The 24,107-nt window shown below is 42.6% G+C and overlaps 1 protein-coding gene across 1 annotated transcript; it reads left to right on the top strand.

The window, feature by feature from the left end:
• The first annotated feature begins 6,697 nt into the window (after positions 1–6,697).
• On the top strand, positions 6,698–21,195 carry RCAN1 (regulator of calcineurin 1). Its single transcript, XM_040056593.2, has 4 exons — positions 6,698–6,923; positions 8,561–8,734; positions 11,874–12,033; positions 18,778–21,195. Exons 1-4 carry the CDS (start codon positions 6,837–6,839, stop codon positions 18,954–18,956), a joined length of 600 nt encoding a protein of 199 aa, XP_039912527.1. The 5' UTR covers positions 6,698–6,836; the 3' UTR covers positions 18,957–21,195.
• The last annotated feature ends 2,912 nt before the right edge of the window (positions 21,196–24,107 follow it).

Below are 24,107 nucleotides of genomic sequence, written 5' to 3'. Positions count from 1 at the left end.
GTTAATGAGTTTAACCAGAAATAAAGACAGTGGAAATAGGCAGAGGGTTTTTTTTACAGACTCACTGCCGTTTATCCCTCTGTAACTTCAGATGTAGAAAAGTGTTTGAATTTTGAGTTTATGTTTGAGTCTGGTGTCTTAAGGTGCAGAATCCTCAGAGCTTTTCCACTGGTTTTCCTATGGGTCTGCCTGACCTCTTAAAAAAATGGGCACTTATTTCTCTGCTTCTGCTTGGAACAGGGGAAGATTTTCCTGGAATAGCTGGAAGTCTAAACCAGAGGTGACACTGCACCCCAGACACGCGCTCTTCAATTTTTATTGTCAGCTGAGTTTATTCTTTGCAGTAAACATCTGTGTTACCATACAGAGCGTGCTAATTGTGCTGAATTAATGCTCTGATAAATATTTCTAACAGCTTTTATTTCTGAAAAGATCTCAGAATTGCCCAGTAGTGGAGTTTTAGAACCACGGAATCCTTTCAGAGGAGCGCTCGGCCTCATTGCATGGATCCCATTGCATTTGTGCCCCGTATTCCGTGGAATCGAATCCTTCAAGTTGCTTAAAACACAAACATTGGGCTCTGTCTGCGTTCGGGGGGGTGAAATATCTGCAGGGCTGTGAAACACCGAGCACTTGTGTTTGCTGTGGCACAGGTGGTGAGAGGAGCTGCTGCTGCCCCGCCCTGCTCCGTGCCCCTTTTCCATGCAGTCACCCTGTGGGCATTCCTTGGCTCCATCCGGGGCACGGTGGCATTTGGAAAACCAGTTTGTGGGCTGGTGTTGCCGTGCTCTGATTTCTTTACTGTAAATAAGTTTGCACATACTCTTTGTGCAGTTTGTTCTGTGATCCCGCTGATGCCTTAATTTTTCTCTTTGCTGTGTTCCATGTTGTGTGCTGCCCAGGTGCAGCTCTGAGCTCACATCAGGCTCACTCAGCTCTCTGCACACAGCAGCCACACAAAACAAATCCTGTTCCTGCTGCACACCAAGGACAACTGGGACAAGTGTTCAGCCCAAAAGCACAAACAGTGGTGGCTGAGGGGAGAAAACAAGAAGGATGGGACTGCAGAACCTGGAGCTGGAATTGGACAATGAAACCCCAAGGTGCAAATGGACCCAAACTTATCAAAGTGTGAGACCTCGTGACTGGGGCTCCATTTTGTGACCATTCTGTGTCCATTCTGTGTCCATTTTGTGACCATTTTGGGTCCATTTTGGTCCCACCTTGGGTGCAGCCCTGGCCAGGCTCTTGTCCTGCCCAAGGTGAATCCTTAAAGGCCTTTTAATAAATATCTGCTTTATTCTCCAGCTCTGTCCAGTCTCTGTTCCAGCTCAGCCTTCCCAAAGCATCACCACTGACTTCTGTTTTCATTTACAAATTGGTTTGTGGAGATGATTTCCTTGCTGGAGGAATGTATTTATTTCACTTACACCTTTCTGACAGATGCAGAAAATCTAATGTGGAATGTGTAACTTTAAACCCGAGCTTTTTGTAACCACAAAGCAGAAGAAGTTGTCACAGAATTACAGAATGGTTTAAGTTGGAAGGGACCTTAAAGATGATTTAGTTTCACCCTCCTGCCGTGGCAGGGACACCTCCCACTGTCCCAAGCCCCAGTGTCCAACCTGGCCTTGGGCACTGCCAGGGATCCAGGGGCAGCCACTGCTGCTCTGGCAAAGGTGTCTGAAAGGAAACCTGGACACGATTCCTTTTTGCAAGTCTGACAGGAATTCTCATGAAGTAAAATTCCCTGGCAGACCAATTGTACCTTAGAACCCTTTTCTCCCCAGAATCCTCCAGCAGCCTGGGCACTGGGAGCCTGGCATGGCAGCACACCCACTCATGCCTCTCAGTTTGCCCTATACATTTTTCCCATGCCGAGCACACCCAGGTCACAAACACTGGGAGGAGAAGGGAGGCAGAATTATCACCCAGTATTAGTGGTAAAGAAATTCTAGGAAGAAATTCTTTCCTCAGAGAGCAGCGGGGCACTGGTACAGGGTGCCCATAGCAGCTGTGGCTGTCCCTGGATCCCTGGCAGTGCCCAAGGCCAGGTTGGACACTGGGGCTGGGGGCAGTCTGGGACAGTGGGAGGTGGCCCTGCCATGGCAGGGGTGGGATGGGATGAGATTTAAGGTCCTTCCCAACCCAAATCAGTCTGGGAATTTATGTGGTGTGTGTTTTCTGTGGGGAGCAAGGGAATGGTTGGCAATGTGAGAGTAAATCTTTTGAGATTTGGAGGCAAATGGCTTTAACTCTCTGCCCTCACTCCTGGCTCTGGGTGAGCCAGGCAGTTCAGAATCATGGAGTAATTTGGGATGGGGCACAGCTTCCCTGGGCACCCAGTGCCAGGGCCTCCCCACCCTCACAAGGAGGAATTTCTTCCCAATATCTGATCCAGGTGTGTGCCAGTGCCTGCAGAGCTTCCTGACCCCAAATATGCACAGATACCTCTGGAACTTGTTTGTGCCTTTCTGTCTGCTCCTCCCTGTCCTTTGCCAACCCCTAGGAAAATGAAACCAGTGTGATTTCCATGGTAGATAACTTCAAGATGTTTATCCCCGTGCTGAGGCAGGGCTTAGGAGGATAATTAACATGGAGACAGGAATAGAAGCTGCGTGTTGATAGGAAAAGAGCAGCAGGTCTGGAGTGGGAGTACAGGGATTACACAAAGAGCACCTCCAAGGGCAGCTGTAAAACCTGCCAGGGAGGAGAGAGAATGGTCTGGATTGTTCTGTTTTATGCCTCTTGAGGGGGAATTTTATTGACTTAGAGAATTCCCAGCATATTTCACTTCACATCCATTTTCCTTCTCTGCCTGTTGGCTTTGGCTGTTGAGGTTATTGGTGCTTTTGGTGCCTGATTTCTGCTCCTGTGGCCTCGCTTCCTTCTCTTCTGTGCCTTACCTGTTCCATTGCACATGGAGGTGAAATTGTGGGGCTAATTATGGCATTCAATCATTCTGTGTTCCCACTGTTTAATTTATTTATTGGACTCTCTGATTGTCCTTCCAGCCCCCAGAAATGTTCGAAAAATGGTCTCTGTCACATTTCTGTCCTTGGGCAGTGCTGGGGAGGATCTGTCAGGTGCTCTTAGTGTTTGGGAGCGCTTTAGGTCTTGATTGAGCACCTTGTCTGCAATTTTAGAGCTCAGCTTCCAGAATGTGAGCCCTGGAATCTGCAGCTTTCAAGGGGAAGGTGAAAGCTGAGGAAGCAGAGCTGCCCCTGCTGTCCGGTCCCACTGCTCTTTGCTTTCATTCCCGAAGTGCAGCAGCACCACGGAACCATGGAATGGTCTGGGTGGGAAGGGACCTTAAAGATGATTTAGTTTCACCCTCCTGCCATGGGCAGGGACACCTTCCACTGTCCCAGGCTGCTCCAACCTGGCCTTGGGCACTGCCAGGGATCCAGGGGCAGCCACAGCTGCTCTGGGCACCCTGTGCCAGGGCCTCAACACCCTCACAGGGAGGAAATTTTGCCCAAAATCTCATCTAAACCTGTCATTTTTCAGTTTGAGGCCATTCCCTGTGTCCTGTCCCTGCAGCCCTTGGGAATTGTCTCTCTCCAGCTTTCCTGGGGCTCCTTCAGGCCCTGCAAGGCCACCCTGAGCTCAGCCCAAAGCTTCTCCTGGCCAGGCTGAACAATGCCAGCTCTGCCAGCCTTTGCTCCCAGCAGAGCTGCTCCATCCCTCTGCTCATCCTGCTGCCTCCTCTGGGCTCTCTCCTCCCTCTTCAGGTGATTTTGCCTTATTCTGTCTGTAGCTCACCAGTGAGTCTCAAAGAGGGACAGGAAGCACCAAACTCTCCAAAGGGAGATAAGGAGCACAAAAGCTGCCCTCTGATAATATCAGAACATCAAATCCAGGACTCCTGAGGTGTTGCAATGTTGCTGTCCCTGCCACGGTGACGGGTACCAAACCTTCCAGGAGCTGAGCCCGTGCAGGGAACATTGCAACACTCAGGGTTCAGCAATGGGGCTTTTGTAACTTTTCCTCGTGATTACCACATCATCTCAGGGGTCTCCTCACAAAGCCCTGCCTTAAACAGCTCCTCATTACCTGCACCGGGGAGAGTGGGAATTGGGGCTTTTTCTTCTGACAGAGTGCTTGAGTTTGGTGTTAATAACTGAAAGTGGTTTATTTAATACATTGAGAGACCTGGCCTGAGCTGGAGGAGGGCAGGGCTGGATGGGAGATTGGGAACCAGGAATTGTTTTGGGCTGAGCTCAGGGTGGCCTTGCAGGGCCTGGAGGAGCCGCAGGAAAGCTGGAGAGAGACAATTCCCAAGGGCTGCAGGGACAGGACACAGGGAATGGCTTGAGACTGAAAAATGACAGGTTTAGATGAGATTTTGGGCAAAATTTCCTCCCTGTGAGGGTGCTGAGGCCCTGGCACAGGGTGCCCAGAGCAGCTGTGGCTGCCCCTGGATCCCTGGCAGTGCCCAAGGCCAGGTTGGACACTGGGGCTTGGAGCAGCCTGGGACAGTGGGAGGTGTCCCTGCCATGGCAGGGGTGGCTTTAAGGTCCCATCCACCCCAAACCTTTCTGTGATTCCACGATTTGCGACACAGCCATGTCAAAAAATCGCGGTGACAGTGACAAAATGGAACATACTAGGAGTGATTTCTTTGGGGTTTTAAAAAGGCAAGTGAAAAACGTTGTGTGTATCAGTAGGACTTAAATGTTCCTTTTAAATCTGGAGAACACTGTCAAAAAGTTCTTCCCTCAGGTGTTAAATTTCTCAGGCCCACCGGCTTTGTTCATAGCCAGGCTCTAGTCCTGGATTAGATGACAAAGTTCTTTTTGAAAGTTCTGTCTTGTCAAAAGACTTTTTGACTTCCCACAAAGTCTTCCTTCTTCTGAAGTACCTTTCCCTGGCTCTCAGTAATGTGCAGGTGGCCTCGAGGGTGGCAGTCAGAGAGATTTTTACTCTTTTACTCCTCATGAGCTCCAGGGACAGAAATGTCCCCCAGCGGTGCTGCGGTGACCCGAGGCTGTGCCAGCTCTGAGCAGGAACCTGCTCTGCTGTCTTATCAGGAGCTGCAGCGTTCCCTGGCATGTGGGCAGCGTGTTTGCCTTTGTGCTCAGGTGATTCATGGCCATTCTTTCCAGGTGAGCATCCCGACCTCTGCCTTACCCAGTCACGCCTGCTCCTTCCACATCCGAAACCCTGAGGATCCCGGACAGCAAATCCCAGGTCGGGGGCAGGATTTAGGATGTGCTCGCTGTTGTTTTCTGGCCTCAGGGGCGTCAGGGCTGCTTGTGGATGCTGAATTTCTGTGTGTGCCCAGTGCAGCTCTCTCACCCCATCCTCACGGATGGAATTCATCCCCTTCTTCCCAGAAAGGGAGAGAGCTGCCCAGGGAGGTTTGGAGTGCCCACCCCTGCAGGTATCCAAGGAATTTCTGCACTCAGAGCTCTGGGCTGGGGACAGGGGGCTGATGGTTCCATCACAGGTTGGACTTGATAGTCTTGAAGTGCTTTTCCAACTTCGGTGCTCCCGGGATTTTTAGGTGAGGACTTGCAAGGAAAGTTTCTAAGGAATTGTAGTAAGCATTCTTTTCCCTGAGGTAACTTAAGAGCAGCAGAGAGTTTGACTTTAAATGGGGATTTAGCAAGTAGAGCCCCTAAAAATAGAAAACAGTCTTCATGTGAATAGTTTTATGTAGTTAAATCTTGATAAAATCAGGTTTGAAACTCTGCACTCTGCGTTGTTTGCAGGTGTTCCTTAAAACTTGGTGCTTCTGTCATAGCCCTGGGTTAAAACACAATGAACTAAAGGCACTTAAGATTTGGACTGCATTATAATTTTGGAGCTGAATGCGCATGGGAGAGTTCCAAACAGTTTGTGGAAGCTTCAGTTTAAACTTCATTAATTACTCGAAATAGCGATGAGTTTTTTTAACGATTCTCAATTTAAAAAAAAACCCACACAAAACCAAAAACCTCCCACCTCCCCCCCAAAAAAAAATCCACAAGGAAGGACCACAAAAACCTGTGTTCTGCGCTGCTTTTTGGGAAACTGGGATACAGGTGGCCCAGAAAATATCAGGAATTCAGGTTCCACACCTGCTCCCTGCTGCTGTGTCTCAGGTTCTGGCCAAACCCTGCCAGCAGATTGCTGAGCAAGCTCCTGGTAGGAAAAAGAAGCACAAAACCAGCCCCTGACAAAACCCTCCCCGCTTTCCGAGGCTGGGAAAGAGTTTTTTAATAAGGCAAGAACGGTAATTAATCCACGGAGCCGCTTTGAAGGAGCTCCCAGACGAATCCTCCTTGCGATGGGAGGAAAATCCCGATTTTTAGCCGCTTCCCGAGTCCGCCTCTAAATTTCAACCCGTGGAACGAGAAAACCCACCGAGCTGCTGAGCTGAGGGTTTTGTTCTCCATCCCCAAAGAATCGGGAACCGGGCATTTTTCCTGCTCGCCTTCCTCGCAGCCCGTTCCCGGAGTGTTCCGCCGAGGCAGGAACATTTTCCATGCGGAGTGGGAGCTGCGTGGAATTACTGCCAGTGGAAACTATGCTGCAAGAGGCTGGGCAGCAGCTGCCCTGCTCAGCTCAGCTGGATTTTCCATGCTCCTGGTAATTAGCAGAGGGAAGCTGACTAATTGCTGACGTCACCTCTTTTCCAGTCCCGCTTACATTTTGTTCCCGGCTCCCTGCAAGCATGCGGGACTCTGCTCAGGAATTCGCTGTCACACACAGGATGCTCTGAGAGCTTTTTTTTTTATTTTTTTATCACCAGGGGCTGGACTGGCTTTTGCTTTGCTTTATAAACGCTGTGCGCAGCGGCCAGGGCTCCCGAAACTCCCGGGATTTCTGCCGGAATCGCTGGGGTCGAGATGCATTTCCGTAATTTCCATTACAGTTTCGGCTCGCTCATCGCCTGCCTGGCTGATGGGGAGGTCTTCACGCAGCCAGAAGCAAGGGTAGGTTTGGATTGGGGTTCTTTTTTGGGAACTCCGCTTTGGAGGTGCTGCTCCAAACGGGCTTTGGACTCGCAAGGAAATTCCCGTAAAAGTCTTGGAGCTGGGGAGTCTGCACCAGCCTGCTGTGATGGGAGCGGTTCCAGCTCTGGGATTTATTCGCTTTTAGCTGTGTGTGGCCGGGAAAATGATCTCAAGTTTTCCCTTCCAGACTTCTAGGACTGTGTGGTGTATTCTGAATTTTCAGCAGATGTTTAATTCTGATTTTGGTAGCGAGAGCCACTAATTTGTAATCCGTTTGATACTTCTCCTGTGTCTTTTTTTTTTTTTTTTTTCTCCTTGGTAAAACTGTAAGAAATCCTCTTGGGTCTGTATTTAGCTGGTTTGCAATATAAAATAAACGATAAATAATGTAAATATAAAATACTGATCAGTCCTGATACAGCGAGGTGTTACTGCTAAGATACCTTAAGGACCAAAAAAAATAACATTGTTTTCTTTTTGGTGTCAGAGTGGCAAAGTGACGTTTCTGACCTCTGTAATCACGTATTTAAATAAATAAATAAATATTAAAAAAAAAAAAATCCAAACCCAAAATCTCTCTGGGTTCAAATACGGGATGGGAACTTGGAAATGTGATTTTTGGATGTGTTTCCCATGGTTCCACCTCGGCTTTGAGGCTCCCAAATACCAGCTCTGTGCTGGGAGGGTCCTGCTCCCGTTCCAGAGCTCCTTCTGAAGAGGCAGGAGAAGCAGAACAGCTCTGATTTTAAAATCTCTTTGGAATACAACGATTTTATACCCAGCTGTGGTGAGTGTGTGAGGTGGAGCTTCTTCGGGGAGGAAAATGAAATTCTGAATTAATTTCTGCCTTCTTACGTAATTTCCCTGCTTTTTTTCCCCCCCCTAATAATTTAAAATATTGCAGTAGAAAGCTCTCAATGAAGTAATGGTTATTGTGGCTTTATCCTGAGTTTCAAGGAAGCTTTTAGGGAGAGAAAATATCTGGAAATCCCTCAAATTTGAATCCTGAAGCTGTTGGAATAAAACACTTTGGAAGGACCTGGCAGCTCCAGAGCCTCCTCTTGTGTCCCTCCTTTGGCCTGGAATCCTGCAGGGAGAGTGGAAGCACTTTCCATAAATTAAATTAAAAATAGCAGGAGAGCAGGAGATGTTCGTGGACTTCATTCTGTGTGCTGAGTCACTGAAGAAAATCCCATTTAGCTTGAAAATCAGGAATTTTTTCGTTTTTCCCTATTAAAACTCGTGTTGGTTCCCTTGAAAATTGCACGTTTGGGCAAAGGCTTGGCAGACTTTTTCAGACTTTTTGGGTATTAATTTTCTAGGAAACATTTCATTATCTCACTGTTGCTAAATCAGGGTGTCATGTCCAACATTTATTCCTGATCATAGTACAATAAGTGATAATATCACTTATTAACGATAATAATCTGTTTTAATGATCCAGAGGAATAAGTGATAAGGTAGAAAACTTGGTTCTAGGAAGAAAAAGGGAAATAAATGAAGCTGTTGCAATATTCAAGCGCGGTAGTTTGCCCTTACTAGTAACTTTTCACTTCTAATCAATCTCTTTATTAGTGTTTAATACTGATTTTTCTCCCCTGCTCCTTTCCCTCCAGGCCAAATTTGAATCCCTGTTCCGACCCTACGACAGGGATCTCACCTTTCAGTATTTCAAGAGCTTCAAAAGGGTGAGAATCAACTTCAGCAACCCTTTGTCTGCAGCAGATGCCAGGATCCAGCTGGACAAGACAGAATTCCTTGGAAAAGAACTCAAACTCTATTTTGCTCAGGTAAAAAAAACCAAAAAACAAAAAAAAAAAAACAAAAAGCTTTTTGGGATTATCCTTGGGAGGGATTAAAGCTTTCCTTGTTCTGACTCCCATAAATCCTCTAAGTGATGGGTGTTGGGAAAACCTTGGGATATCAGGGTTGGAAGGATGATGGGAATTTAACCCTTTGTCTTACACTGGGTTTTGTGCATTGTTTCTTGGTCTTCTAAAGAAATTTGCTTTCTGTTTTAGAATTTCTCCCAGGTTTCTGGAAATCTGGGAATTGTTTTAAGTATTTATTACCTCAGCATCCCAGAATTCCTTCGTGGTCATTTTTTGTCAGATTAATTAGCGAATCCAAGGTTGTTCCAGAGCTCCACAGATTTGGAGGCTGTTGATATTTCCCATTTATTGGATAACCTCGGATGGGAATGAGAACATTCCAAGAATTTAAAGGGCTGGGGGAGGCCAGGTGGGCTCTGCCAGCATCCAAGGACTCCCTGGGGGATCCAAGGTGTGGAGCTGCACATTCCAGGCTCTGGAGATGCACATTCCAGGCTTGGAGCTGCACATTCCAGGTTCTGGAGCTGCACATTCCAGGCTGCACATTCCAGGCTCTGGAGATGCACATTCCAGGCTTGGAGCTGCACATTCCAGGCTTGGAGCTGCACATTCCAGGCTCTGGAGATGCACATTCCAGGCTCTGGAGATGCACATTCCAGGCTCTGGAGATGCACATTCCAGGCTTGGAGCTGCACATTCCAGGCTGCACATTCCAGGCTCTGGAGCTGCACATTCCAGGCTCTGGAGATGCACATTCCAGGCTTGGAGCTGCACATTCCAGGTTCTGGAGCTGCACATTCCAGGCTCTCTCTGCCCATCCCAATCTTTGGGATCTCCCCTAGAGCAGCTCTGGAGCTTTCTGCTCCTGCAGGAACAGCCTCTGGCAATCAGGCTGTTTTTCCAGCTGCTTTTCCCTCTGAAAATCGAGTGGGAAAACAAATCCAGGAGTGTTGGACACCCCCCATGGTCCAGGTTATTTTAATCTCGGCTGGAATTCCCTCCACTCTCACTTTTGGGGATGAGTCCCCATTTGTCACTGGGCCTTAGGGGCGCTGTCCTCCTGCTGGCGGTTTGGAAGGGCAGATGTTGGATTTCAGGGGAAGAGCATCCCGGTGGAAGTTCCCTTGGAGCTGTGTCCTGGCTGGTGCTGCCACCCTGAGTGCCGGGCAGGGCACGGCATCCCTGTCCCCTTCCCACTGCTCTGTCACGGGGATTTGGGGATTTGGGATTCGGGGATTTGGGGATTTGGGATTCAGGGCTTCGGGGATTTGGGGATTCAGGGATTCGGGGATTCAAGGATTCAGGGATTCAGGAATTTGGGGATCCAGGCATTCAGGGATTCGAGGATTGGTGTATTCAGAGATTCAGGGATTTGGGGATTCAGGCATTCAGGGGTTCAGGGATTTGAGGATTCAGGAATTCAGGGATTCAGGAATTCAGGGATTCAGGCATTTAGAGATTCAGGGATTTAGGGCTTCATAGATTCCGGGATTCAGGAATTCAGGCATTCAGAGATTCAGGCGTTCGGGGACTCAGGAATTCGGGGATTCAGGCATTCAGGAATTCAGGCATTCAGGGACTCAGGCATTCAGGGATTCAGAGATTTAGGAATTCAGAGATTCAGGAATTCAGGGGTTCAGGGATTCAGGCATTCATTGATTTAGGAATTCAGAGATTCAGGAATTCGGGGATTCAGGCATTCAGGAATTCAGGGACTCAGGAATTCAGGGACTCAGAAATTTAGCAATTCAGAGATTCAGGAATTCAGGGACTCAGGAATTTAGGAATTCAGGCATTCAGGGATTTAGGAGTTCAGGCATTCAGGGGTTCAGGTGTTCAGGGGTTCAGGAATTCAGAGATTCAGGAATTCAGAGATTCAGGAGTTCAGGCATTCAGGAATTGGGGGATTCAGGCATTCAGGGGTTCAGAGATTCAGGAGCTCAGGCATTTGGGGGTTCAGGAATTCAGTGATTCAGGCATTCAGAGATTCAGGGATTTAGGGCTTCATAGATTCTGGGATGCAGGAATTCAGGCATTCAGAGATTCAGGCATTCAGGGATTCAGAGATTTAGGAATTCAGAGATTCAGGAATTCTGGGATTCAGACATTCAGGGATTCAGAGATTCAGGCATTCAGGGATTCAGACATTCAAGTATTCAGAGATTCAGGCATTCAGGGGTTCAGGAATTAAGGAATTCAGAGATTCAGGAATTCAGGGACTGGGGCATTGAGGGACTCAGGAATTTAGCAATTCAGAGGTTCAGGAATTCAGGGACTCAGGAATTTAGGAAATCAGGGATTCAGGAATTCCTGAATTCAGGCATTCAGAGATTCAGGGGTTCAGGAATTCAGGCATTCAGGGATTTGGGAATTCAGAGATTCGGGAATTCAGGCATTCAGGGATTTAGGAGTTCAGGCATTCAGGGGTTCAGGAATTCAGAGATTCAGGAGCTCAGGCATTTGGGGGTTCAGGAATTCAGTGATTCAGGCATTCAGAGATTCAGGGATTTAGGGCTTCATAGATTCCGGGATGCAGGAATTCAGGCATTCAGAGATTCAGGGATTCAGCGATTTAGGAATTCAGAGATTCAGGAATTCTGGGATTCAGACATTCAGGGATTCAGAGATTCAGGCATTCAGGGGTTCAGAGATTTAGGAATTCAGAGATTTAGGAATTCTGGGATTCAGACATTCAGGGATTCAGAGATTCAGGCATTCAGGGGTTCAGAGATTTAGGAATTCCGGGATTCAGGAATTCCGGAATTGAGGCATCCAGGGACTCAGGCATTCAGAGATTCAGGGGTTCAGGAATTCAGGCATTCAGGGATTTGGGAATTCAGAGATTCAGGAATTCTGGGATTCAGACATTCAGGCTTTCAGAGATTCAGCCATTCAGGGGTTCAGGAATAAAGGAATTCAGAGATTCAGGAATTCAGGGACTGAGGCATTCAGGGATTCAGGAATTTAGCAATTCAGAGATTCAGGAATTCAGAGATCCGGGCACTCAGGAATTCGGGCACCCAGGAATTCGGGCACTCAGGAATCCGGGCGCCCAGGGCTCACAGTGCCACCTTGCCTTGTCCCCTTGCCGTGGCAGACTCTGCACATCGGGAGCTCGCACCTGGCGCCCCCCAATCCCGACAAGCAGTTCCTGATCTCGCCGCCCGCCTCTCCTCCCGTGGGCTGGCAGCAGGTGCAGGACGCCACGCCCGTCATCAACTACGACCTGCTGTACGCCATCTCCAAACTGGGACCAGGTGAGGAGCTGCCCGACCGACGCCGGGAGCTTCTGAGCCCCTGCAGCCTCTCCTGGGACGCTTCATTTCCAGTTCTTTGTATTCCTGTTTATTTATTTTTTAAATTGATATTTCCTAAAACTTTCCTAGAAAATTTTATTTCTATTTATTTCTGTTTATTTTCGTATTTCTATTTCCTAAAACTTTCCTAGAAAATTTTATTTCTATTTATTTCTGTTTATTTTCGTATTTCTATTTCCTAAAACTTTTCCTAGAAAATTTTATTTCTATTTATTTTTATTCCTGTTTGTTTTTTTTTTTTTTTTTTTAAATTTATTTATATTTCCTAAAACTTTCCTAGAAAATTTTATTTCTATTTATTTCTGTTTATTTTCGTATTTCTATTTCCTAAAACTTTTCCTAGGACATTTTATTTCTATTTATTTTTTTTCCTGTTTATTTTTTTGTTTTTTTTTTTAATTTCCTAAAACTTTTCCTAGAAAATTTTATTTCTATTTATTTCTGTTTATTTTTTTATTTCTATTTCCTCAAACTTTTCCTAGGACATTTTATTTCTGTTTATTTTTATTCCTGTTTATTTTTTTTTTAAATTGATATTTCCTAAAACTTTCCTAGAAAATTTTATTTCTATTTATTTCTGTTTATTTTTTTATTTCTATTTCCTAAAACTTTTCCTAGAAAATTTTATTTCTATTTATTTTCATTTCTGTTTATTTTTTTATTTCTATTTCCTAAAACTTTTCCTAGAAAATTTTATTTCTATTTATTTTTATTCCTGTTTGGTTTTTTTTTTTAATTTCCTAAAACTTTTCCTAGAAAATGTTATTTCTATTTATTTCTGTTTATTTTTTTATTTCTATTTCCTAAAACTTTTCCTAGCAAATTTTATTTCTATTTATTTTTATTCCTGTTTGTTTTTTTTTAAATTTATTTCTATTTCCTAAAACTTTCCTAGAAAATTTTATTTCTATTTATTTCTGTTGATTTTTTTATTTCTATTTCCTAAAACTTTCCTAGAAAATTTTATTTCTATTTATTTCTGTTTATTTTCGTATTTCTATTTCCTAAAACTTTTCCTAGGACATTTTATTTCTGTTTATTTTTATTCCTGTTTTTTTTTTGGTTTTTTTTTTTTTTTTTAAATTTCCTAAAACTTTTCCTAGAAAATTTTATTCCTATTTATTTCTGTTTATTTTTTTATTTCTATTTCCTCAAACTTTTCCTAGGACATTTTATTTCTGTTTATTTTTATTCCTGTTTATTTTTTTTTAAATTTATATTTCCTAAAACTTTCCTAGAAAATTTTATTTCTATTTATTTCTGTTTATTTTTTTATTTCTATTTCCTAAAACTTTTCCTAGGACATTTTATTTCTATTTATTTTTATTCCTGTTTGTTTATTTATTTATTTATATTTCCTAAAACTTTCCTAGAAAATTTTATTTCTGTTAATTTCTGTTTATTTTTTTATTTCTATTTCCTAAAACTTTTCCTAGGACATTTCATTTCCATTTATTTTTATTTCTGTTTATTTTTTTATTTCATTTCTGTTTAGTTTTATTTCCATTTGTTTCTATTTCTATTGTCTTCCCATTTCTATGTTCTTTATTTTTTTTATTTCTAGTTCTTTTCATTCCTATTTTTTAATATATATATAATATATATAATATATTTCCTATATATACTTTTATATATTTGTCTTTCTATTAATATTTTTCTTTCTGGTTCTAGTTCTGTTTTCTTTCTCTTTATTTTTATTTCTATTCATGTTTTTCTTTCTCTTCCTATTTTATTTCTATTCCTATTTTATTTCTTTTTATTTCTGTTTGCCTCAGAGGAAGAAACTACTATTGAGAGTAGGAGGAGCTGTCAGTATCAACCTAAAATTCCTTGGAATTTAATAAGGATAAATTCCTGCCACTTCTTTCCCCATGGTTAATGAGCACATCCCTTGATTTCTGCTTTCTCTTTCTATTTTCTTTATTCACATTTATTTCTATTTCTTTTAATTCCTATTTATTTCTATATATTTGTCTATTAATATTTTTCTTTCTAGTTCTGTTTTCTTTCTCTTTATTTTTCTTTCTCTCTTTTTTTTTTTAAATTTTTATTTTTATTTCTATTTCTATTTTATTTCTATTCCTGTTTTATTTCTTTTTATTCCTGTTTGCCTCAGAGGAAGAAACTACTACTGAGTGTAGGAGGAGCTGTCAGTATCAACCTAAAATTCCTTGGAATTTAACAGGAATAAATTCCTGCCACTTCTTTCCCCAGTGATTAATGAGCACATCCCTTGATTTCTACTTTCTATTTTCTATATTTACATTTATTTCTATTTCTTTTAATTCCTATTTATATTTATTTCTATATATTTGTCTTTCTATTAATATTTTTCTTTCTAGTTCTGTTTTCTTTCTCTTTATTTTTCTTTCTCTCTTTTTTTTTTTCTTTATTTTTATTTCTCTTCCTATTTTATTTCTTTTCATTTCTGTTTGCCTCAGAGGAGGAAACTGCTGCTGAGTGTAGGGGGAACTGTCAATATCAACCTAAAATTCCTTGGAATTTAACAGGAATAAATTCCTGCCACTTCTTGCCCCAGTGATTAATGAGCACATCCCTTGATTTCTATTTCTAGTTCCTTTCTATTTCTGTTTTCTTTATTTATATTTATTTATAGTTCTCTTTATTCCTATTTATATTTATTTTTCTATATTTGTCTTTCTATTAATAATTTTCATTCTAGTTCTTGTTCTAGTTCTATTTTCTTTCTCTTTATTTTTCTCTCTTTTTTTCCCCTTTATTTTTATTTCTCTTCGTGTTTTCTTTCTATTCCTATTTTATCTCTATTTATTTTTATTCCTGTTTGCCTCAGAGGAAGAAACTACTACTGAGTGTAGGGGGAACTGTCAATATCAACCTAAAATTCCTTGGAATTTAACAAGGATAAATTCCTGCCACTTCTTTCCCCAGTGATTAATGAGCCCATCCCTTGATTTCTACTTTCTCTTTCTATTTTCTTTATTTACATTTATTTCTATTTCTTTTAATTCCTATTTATTTCTATATATTTGTCTTTCTATTAATATTTTTCTTTCTAGTTCTGTCTTCTTTCTCTTTATTTTTCTTTCTCTCTTTTTTTTTTCTTTATTTTTATTTCTATTCCTATTTTATTTCTTTTTATTTCTGTTTGCCTCAGAGGAAGAAGCTGCTGCTGAGTGTAGGGGGAACTGTCAGTATCAACCTAAAATTCCTTGGAATTTAACAAGGATAAATTCCTGCCACTTCTTTCCCCAGTGATTAATGAGCCCATCCCTTGATTTCTATTTCTAGTTCCTTTCTATCTCTATTTTCTTTATTTATATTTATTTATAGTTCTCTTTATTCCTATTTATATTTATTTTTCTGTATTTGTCTTTCTATTAATAATTTTCATTCTTGTTCTAGTTCTATTTTCTTTCTCTTTATTTTTCTTTCTCTCTTTTTTTTTTAAAATTTTTTTTTTATTTCTATTCCTATTTTATTTCTATTCCTATTTTATTTCTTTTTATTTCTGTTTGCCTCAGAGGAAGAAACTGCTGCTGAGTGTAGGGGGAACTGTCAATATCAACCTAAAATTCCTTGGAATTTAACAGGAATAAATTCCTGCCGCTTCTTTCCCCATGATTAATGAGCACATCCCTTGATTTCTATTTCTAGTTCCTTTCTATTTCTGTTTTCTTTATTTATATATATTTATAGTTCTCTTTATTCCTATTTATATTTGTTTTTCTATATTTGTCTTTCTATTAATAATTTTCATTCTTGTTCTAGTTCTATTTTCTTTCTCTTTATTTTTCTTTCTCTCTTTTTTTTTTTAAAATTTTTATTTTTATTTCTATTCCTATTTTATTTCTCTTCCTATTTTATTTCTTTTCATTTCTGTTTGCCTCAGAGGAAGAAACTGCTGCTGAGTGCAGGGGGAACTGTCAATATCAACCTAAAATTCCTTGGAATTTCTCAGGGATAAATTCCTGCCACTTCTTTCCCCAGTGATTAATGAGCACATCCCTTGATTTCCTTTTCTCCCACATTTTCTCCAACTCACCCCTGAAAATTGGTGCAAATTAATCTTCCCTTAAATCCAGCTCGGGTTTAACCTGCTTGGAGCCGTGCCATTCGTTTTAGGGGAGAGAGAAAAATCGGTGACATTTATATAATAACAGGAATAAAGAGAATAAAAAAGATGAATTTTTAAAAAAATTTCCTATTCACCTCCAAATTTAGGGAATTGTAAAAGGATGGAGAAAAAGGGCAGAGCACAGCTTGGAGCTGCTGCGTGTTGGGATTTCAAACCTCCCATCAAGAACCCTTCTGATTAAACAATCTCAATAATTACGGAATATTTTTTGAGCAAAGATTTTATTTCCCCGAAGCCGAGGTCGGGTTTGGAATGAATAAATAAAGAAATTACACGGCGGTTTTGCTTTCGAATTTTAGGAAAACAAAGCAACAAAAAAAAAACCCTTAAAAAGAAATATTTTAGGCATTTCCAAGCGTTAAAAATTGGCAGGTTTCACACCTGCTGGGCTTTTCGTGGACTGAGAGGATGGAGGGGGAAAAAATCAGGAAAAAAATGAAGGGAAGAGAAGAAAAAACCAATTTGTTCTTTCCTTGATGTGATTTAAAATTATTATTTAATGTCTGGTCCTATGATCTATTTCTTTTTATTGATTGTGTTATTATTTAGTTATTAATAATTATTCAGCATCTGCTTTCAAGCCATTTTTATATATATTTTAATGTTTTATATATACATTTTAATATAATTAGATAAATTTTATAATTTTTATATAGAAAAATAGTTATATTTCTCTCTGCACGAATATAAATGTTAACATAAAGTTTATATATCAAAACTATAACACATATAATTAATATATAATTTAACATAAACCTATATCCAGTTTTTTGTTACACTTCTCTATATGTAAATACAAAAAATTAATGACATAAATTTTTAATAAAAAACTATAACATAATTTATATACAATTTTAAATATAATTTTAATATAAATTTTATTTTATTTTCAACACATATATAAGAAATTACGATGTATCAAACATAAACCATAGATTTTATAATTATTATTTTTAAAACATAAATTTAATATATAATTTTAAGACCCTATTTTATATCTATTACATATTACAATTTTAATATATAATTTTTATGTATTACAGTTTTCATTTATAAATTTTATGTGTTGTAATTTTAATATAAAAACATATAATTTTCTCTATATAAATATAAAAATTAACATAAAATCAATATACAAAAATGATAACATTTATGCACAAAATTTGATATATTTTATTTGTATATGGTATAATTTTTAATATAAATAGAAGAAATTATGTAATAAAAATTAGTTTTCCCCTAATTGTAAAGTTTAATTTAATATATATAATTTTTAATACCCAATTTTATGAATTTTAATTTTTAAAACTGTATGAGCTCAATAAAACTTATATGTGACAGAACTTGAATAGGACATAAACCTGAAAAACTTCAGCTTTAAACTTAAACATTTAAACTTTACTAACTTAAGGAGCTTAAAGTAACCTAAGCTTAATAGTGCCTAAGCTTAACAGAATTTAAAACAGAAACTTAAACTTTAAATGGAGCAAAATTTAAACTGAGCAAGCTTTAAACGGAGCAAGCTTTAAATGGAGCAGAATTTAAACTGAGCAAAATTTAAACTGAGCAGTCTTTAAACTGAACAAAATTTAAGCTGAGCAATTTTTAAACTGAGCAAGCTTTAAAACTGTGCAAAATTTAAACTCAGCAATATTTATAAACTGGGCAGTCTTTAAACTGAGAAAAATTTAAACGGAGCAGTCTCTAAACTGAGCAAAATTTAAGCTGAGCAAGCTTTAAACTGAACAAAATTTAAACTGAACAATATTTAAACTGAGCAAAATTTAAACTGAGCAAAATTTAAACTCAGGAAAATTTAAACCGAGCAGTCTTTAAACGGAGCAAAATTTAAACTCAGCAATATTTAAGCTGAGCAGTCTTTAAACGGAGCAATTTTTAAACTGAGCAAGCTTTAAATGGAGCAAAATTTAAACGGAGCAAAATTTAAACCGAGCAATCTTTAAACTGAACAAAATTTAAACTGAGCAATCTTTAAACTCAGCAATATTTAAACTGGGCAGTCTTTAAACTGAGCAAAATTTAAACTGGGCAGTCTTTTAAACTGAGCAAAATTTAAGCTGAGCAAAATTTAAGCTGAGCAAAATTTAAGCTGAGCAAAATTTAAACGGAGCAATCTTTAAACTGAGCAAGCTTTAAACTGAACAAGCTTTAAACTGAGCAGGCTTTAAACTGAGCAAGCTTTAAACTGAACAAAATTTAAACCGAGCAATCTTTAAACTCAGCAAGCTTTAAACTTAGCAAGCTTTAAAGTGAACAAAATTTAAACCGAGCAATCTTTAAACTGAGCAAGCTTTAAACTGAGCAAGCTTTAACTGAGCAAGCTTTAAACTGAACAACCTTTAAACTGAGCAATCTTTAAACCGAGCAAAATTTAAACCGAGCAATCTTTAAACCGAGCAAAATTTAAACCGAACCTTCCTTGAAACTAAACCGCGCTCAAATTCACCCGAATCAGCCTTGACAGAACCTGACCCTAAGCGTACCCGAAACCGCAAAACCCGCCTCTGGGCCCCGGCCTAACGGCGCCGACTCCCCGTTTGCCGCAGGCGAGAAGTACGAGCTGCACGCCGCCACCGCCACCACCCCCAGCGTGGTGGTGCACGTGTGCGAGAGCGACCAGGACGACGCCGACGCCGCCGAGCGCGACGCCAGGAAACCCAAGCCCAAGATCGTGCAGACGCGGCGGCCGGATTACCCCGCTTACGCCCCGGCCCAGCTGGGCTGAGCTCGCGCCCGGCCTTCGGAGCGCGAGAACCCGCTCGGGCCGAGGGAGGCCGAGTCCCGGCTCCGGTTCGCTCCCGGCGGAGGAGATCCCGCGCCGGGTTCGGCCCCGAGCGGATTCCGGCGGCCCTGGGGAGGGAGGACGGCAGGAAGAGGGGGGGGGGACGTTTTGGGGGGCGCAACGGGATAAAACCCCGGGCGTGTTTTCGGGGGAGGTTTTTCTCCTCGTTGCGATTCCCGTAAATCCTCCGAGCGACGGGCGCTTGGGAGAGCGGGGAAGGACGATGGGAGCTTTGGGGGAGTTGAACCCTTTTTTTTCTCTAACGCTAGGTTTTTGTGCATGTTTCTTCCTCGGTCTTCTGAAGTCATTTGCTTTCTTTTTCTAGAGTTTCTCCCGAGTTTTTTCGGAGATCTGGGAGCGGGTTCGAGTGTTTATTATCTCAGCATCCCAGAATTCCTCCTGGATGTGTACATAACATGATGTATTTATATTTGGGGTTATTGGCACTCGTTTTGCAGCAGGATCCGATTCTTCCAGCACCTGCTTTCGGTGCTCTGGGAGTTGTGCTTTTTAAAATTTTAACCTTGGAAATTCCTGCAGAGGGTTTTTACCTGGCGGAGCAACGGGAAAAAAAACCCGTGCAATAGGAGAGTTGTTGGAATACATGGATTTTAAATTATTTCAGTTCAGGTAATTTATATCTTCAACAGGATTTCTTTGACTCGTGGGTGGGGGGAAAAAAGGACTCAAATAATGCTGATTCAGAGCAGGGGGATTTTTCCTGTTAAAAAAAAAAAAATATATATATATGGAGAAACTTGAATCTGCTTTTTTGCCGAGTAAAGATTTGATAGGGATTGGAAAATCCCACCCAGGAAGCAGCAAGGAGATCTGGAGTGCCTTTTCCTTGTCCATTCCTACTCCAAGCTGCACACTTGGATCTTTTTCTACTTGGCTTTGGATATCCAGAATTCCAAACTTTCTGAGCTTTGCTTCCAAACTCAGCTGGCACGAAATGCTTAATGCCAAGGAATGCTGATTTAAGCAGCGGGAATACGTGGGAGAAGCTTTAGGGCTTTTTTTTTTTTTTTTTTTTAATGGCAGTGTTTTAAAGCTCCTAAATGCAAATTTCAAAGAAAAAAAAAAAAAAAGGCAGAAATATTTTACTACTGTTTTATAAACTGGAGATCCTCACCTTGAAAACAGGGTCCAGGATTTTTTTTAGAAGAGACAGGAGTTGCCACCCATCGAAAATACCACTTGGGGTCTTGGAAAAGGGATGTTTGAGCCTCTTGTTGTGGTTTTGGGACTCAAAATGGGGCTCTCTCTCTGTTTGCTTTCGCCTCAGTTGGGCTGAGAAGAGATTGAAGCAAACGTTGACTGAAATTCCTGGTTCACTCCTTGGTTTTTTTAAACGACGTTTGTTTTCAAAAAGAATGGAGCCCACTCCAGGCCACGGTGCAGGGAAACAGGGTGCTCTGGAAGGCCTGGAATTCCTGATTGGAGCAGCAGCCTGGGCCTAGAGACCAGCAGTACACTGAATTTTCTGCTCTCGCTTGGATTGTTATTCCCTGGAAACTGGAACAAAGCCGGGTTCTGGCGTCTGAGTGGCCCTGGCTCCGTGGGAGCTGTTGAGAAGAGCAGATTCCATGGATTGCCGGAGCCGGGGACACAGGAAAATCAGATTATTTTGGGTTACCCTCAGCTGGCTCCACGTGCTGCATTCAACGCCCAAAATAAAGGAATGGAATGGAGGAAAAACTTGGTAGGTTTGCAACAACTGCCTCGAAGCCTTTCCGAGCCTTTTCCATGTTTCTCAGATGACCGCTGGACTTTGTGTCTCACCGCGTTCAGTTTGAAACGTTGGGAATTATTCCTGTCCTGGCCTTTTTTCCACGAAAAATCAAAGCATGAGTTTGGCACTAGAAACCCAGGTGGCTGCTGCTGTGTTCCCTACAGAAGCAGAGCCGCTTTTCAGCTCAAACCATCAGGAAATCGGATTTTTGTCGTTTTAATGCCTGAGGTGGGAACCATGGAAATCTTGGAATGCTCGCGGTGTGTTCCTGCTTGGATCTGCCACCTGCTGTCCTCATGACTCCAGTGTGCTGCTTGCTTTTTCTGGTTCTTTTTTTTTTTTTTTTTTTTTTTTTGTAATGTTCCAATGGATGCTTGGTTGGTATTTTATACACTTGTATAGCACGGGGCAGATTGAAATTAAAATATTTTGTTGTCTTCTTGTAAATGTCCTGGTGTTTCCTGCGTGGAACCGCTCCAAAATGGGAATTTTCAGCTTCCAAAGGGGCAGAACGTTGTGCCAGGCCCTCATAAACTGATTCCCAGGAAAGCTTTGCAGATGAATTGCATGATCTCCAGATGGTGGGAATCTGCTCCTGAGTAAAACCCAGTGGGGGATATTCCAGTGAAATCCTGATTCTTCTGTGCCTCGAGTTCCTGGTAAAGGTCTCAACGTCTCCCTGCTCCACAACAATCCCTGTGCATTCGTAGCACATTAAATATCTGTACTCAAAAATGAATAATTGGGGGGTTTTCCAGAAAGGTTCTGGATTCCCCATCCCTGGAAGTGTCCAGGGTCAGTTTGGATGGGGCTTGGAGCAGCCTGGGGTAGTGAGAGGTGGAATGAGATGAGCTTTGGATCCCTCCATCCCCAAACATTCCAGGATCCCATGATTTCTGAAGCCCCTGGCCTATGAAAATACATCAGGATTTAAGTGGCTTTCCCTTTTGAAATCCTTTTATTGCAGAGGAAATGAAGGAAAACCCTGAAGGTTTTGCTGTGGGTAGGGATGGAAGTCCTGTGATGACAAAAGTCCTCTAAGGACCACAGTTTGTTTTGAATCTCTCTTGTTTTCCAGAGCAGCACCGAGCGTAGGAACGTTGCTGTTTGAAACTGGAGTTCTTTGTTTAGTCCAGACTTGCCAGGGGTGGGGAAGGAATGAGCTCCAGCAGCTCTGGAACCGTTTGAACAATTTTGGAACCGGCTTTGAACAATTCCAGGAGTGATTTTGCCCTTGGCATCGTCACCTGCCCGCTCAAGTTCTGCTCTTGGCTTGGCTTGGAGAACACAAGTTCTTCATTCTTGCTTTTATCCTGCCTTGCCCGACACACTTCAGAAACATTTTCTGGAGAATTACTCCTTGCTAGTGCTTTTAATAATCCATAATTGGATCTGGAAAGACAAAACAGTGATAAAGACATTCCCCAAGGCACTGGTGAGGAACATTTCGACGTTAAGCTTTCAAATAATACCGAATTTTCAGTGTTCCAGGGAGCGAGGCGGGAGCACAGAGGTGACTCCAATGACGAGGGACAGGATGGAGCTGGCAGGGCGGGATTTATCTTCCCTGACAAAATTTCCATTGATAACGGGGGCTGTCACATTCCAGACTCGCTGTCACGTTCAGTGTGTGTGTGTGTGTTTTCCTGCCAGGAATTCCTTTTGTTTGGGATTCCTTTGGAGCCCTGGAAGGGAAAACAAATCCAGGGAGAGGGAGCTGAGGGGGTTTGGAATGGACAAGAGGAGGCTCAGGGGGGCTCATTGCTCCCCACAAGCCCCTGACAGGAGGGGCAGGGAAAGGAGGAGAGGAAATGGCCTCAAATTCCACCAGGGCCGGATCAGGTTGGAGATTGGGACAGAAAAATTCCCTGCGTTGGAATGAGCTGCCCAGGGAGCGGTGGAGTCCCTGTCTCTGGAATTGTCCCGGAGGAGTCTGGGCGTGGGGCTGGATGCTCCTGAAGGCTCTTCCCACCTTTAATGTTCTGGGATTCCAGCCTTGGAGCGGGATTAAACCGCTGGATCTGAAGGATTTCCAGAGGTACGAGGAGGTGCCCGTAGGTGGAGCTAAATCTCCAACAATGGGTTTATCCTGAATAAAACCAGCTCCACGCTCAGCCTGCAGCTCTGGCTCCCAAACCCACAGCAGATGTGGAAAAGATCTTGGACATCCCTTCCAGCCCTCACCATTCCATGGATTTGTGATCCCGCCTTTTCTGCTGTTTCTCTTTGGGAATCCCTTGGCTTTGAAGGAGCACATGGGGCCACGCACAGAGAAGAGCGGCTGGGGCCAGGTGGAAAAGGGAGATTTTGGGTGCCACGTGTGGCTCTGTGTCAGTGATCCCAATCCCCAGGGGGTGTGGGATTTACCGAGTTCATCCCAGTAATTCCCTGATGGGAGTTACTGTCAGGCTGATGGGAAGAGGTTCAGTCTGGAGGAGAGGAAACTCCTGGGAGAACTCAGAGCCCGTTCCAGAGCCTGAAGGAGGCTCTGAAAAGGAGGGAGAGGAGTTTTTTGTGTGGGCAGGGTGCCAGGACGAAGGGGAATGGGTTTAAATTGAAGGAGGGCAGGGCTGGATGGGAGCTTGGGAATCAGGAACTGTTCCCTGGCAGGGTGCTGAGGCCCTGGCACAGGGTGCCCAGAGCAGCTGTGGCTGCCCCTGGATCCCTGGCAGTGCCCAAGGCCGGGTTGGACACTGGGGCTTGGAGCAGCCTGGGACAGTGGGATGACCCTGAAAATCCCTTCCAGCCCAATTCTGGGATTCTCCTAAGTGCCTTTAACAGCAGCAGGGATTTCTTTGACCTTTCCTAGGAGCTGAACCGTGCTGGACTGAGCCTTTGTGAGTAAAGTAGCGATCCATTTATTGATGTTATTCCAATGGGACAATACAGGACTTGCCATAAAAATCAGTTTTTCCTGCTCAGCGGCACAACCCTCCCCAGAACTGTGCCTGCCCCTTCCCTGGAAGGCTGTGGGAGCCTGGCTGGCTCCACGTGCTGCCAGGGCATGGAAAGTTCTTGCCGAATGCCTCTCCCACACAGCACAATTCAGCAGAGGGATTACAGCTGCTGTGTGCTGCACCTGCTTTTTAACCTGCTGGACAAATTCTGGCTGCTCAAGCTCTCCCCTGAATCAGCAGGAGCTGTTGGAGCTGGGACATGCAGGAATGCTGGGCTGGGAGCTGCCCTGTCATTAGAGTGGTGTCAGAGTTTCCATCCCGCAAGGAGAGAGTTCCCGGAGCTGAGCTCCTGCAGCAGGGAGGGTTACTCAGCAGATTGCTTGGGGCTTTGGGTGGCTGGGTTTTTTAATTAGGATTTTCGTGTCACGTGGAGTTTTTAGTGGTGTCTGAGGCTTCAGAGTG

This window comes from Hirundo rustica, chromosome 2 (genome assembly GCF_015227805.2).
Source record: "Hirundo rustica isolate bHirRus1 chromosome 2, bHirRus1.pri.v3, whole genome shotgun sequence".
In the NCBI taxonomy this organism is placed as follows: domain Eukaryota; kingdom Metazoa; phylum Chordata; class Aves; order Passeriformes; family Hirundinidae; genus Hirundo; species Hirundo rustica.
The sequence above is the reverse complement of the archived record's forward strand: the minus strand, read 5'-3'. Positions and strand labels throughout refer to the sequence as shown.

Excerpts from the sequence above, each read along its gene's own strand:
- RCAN1 (XM_040056593.2), top strand. The coding sequence starts at position 6,837 with ATGCATTTCCGTAATTTCCATTACAGTTTCGGCTCGCTCATCGCCTGC. Across the intron at positions 6,924-8,560 it reads TCACGCAGCCAGAAGCAAGG|GCCAAATTTGAATCCCTGTT; the intron begins GTAGGTTTGGAT and ends CTTTCCCTCCAG. Across the intron at positions 8,735-11,873 it reads TCAAACTCTATTTTGCTCAG|ACTCTGCACATCGGGAGCTC; the intron begins GTAAAAAAAACC and ends TTGCCGTGGCAG.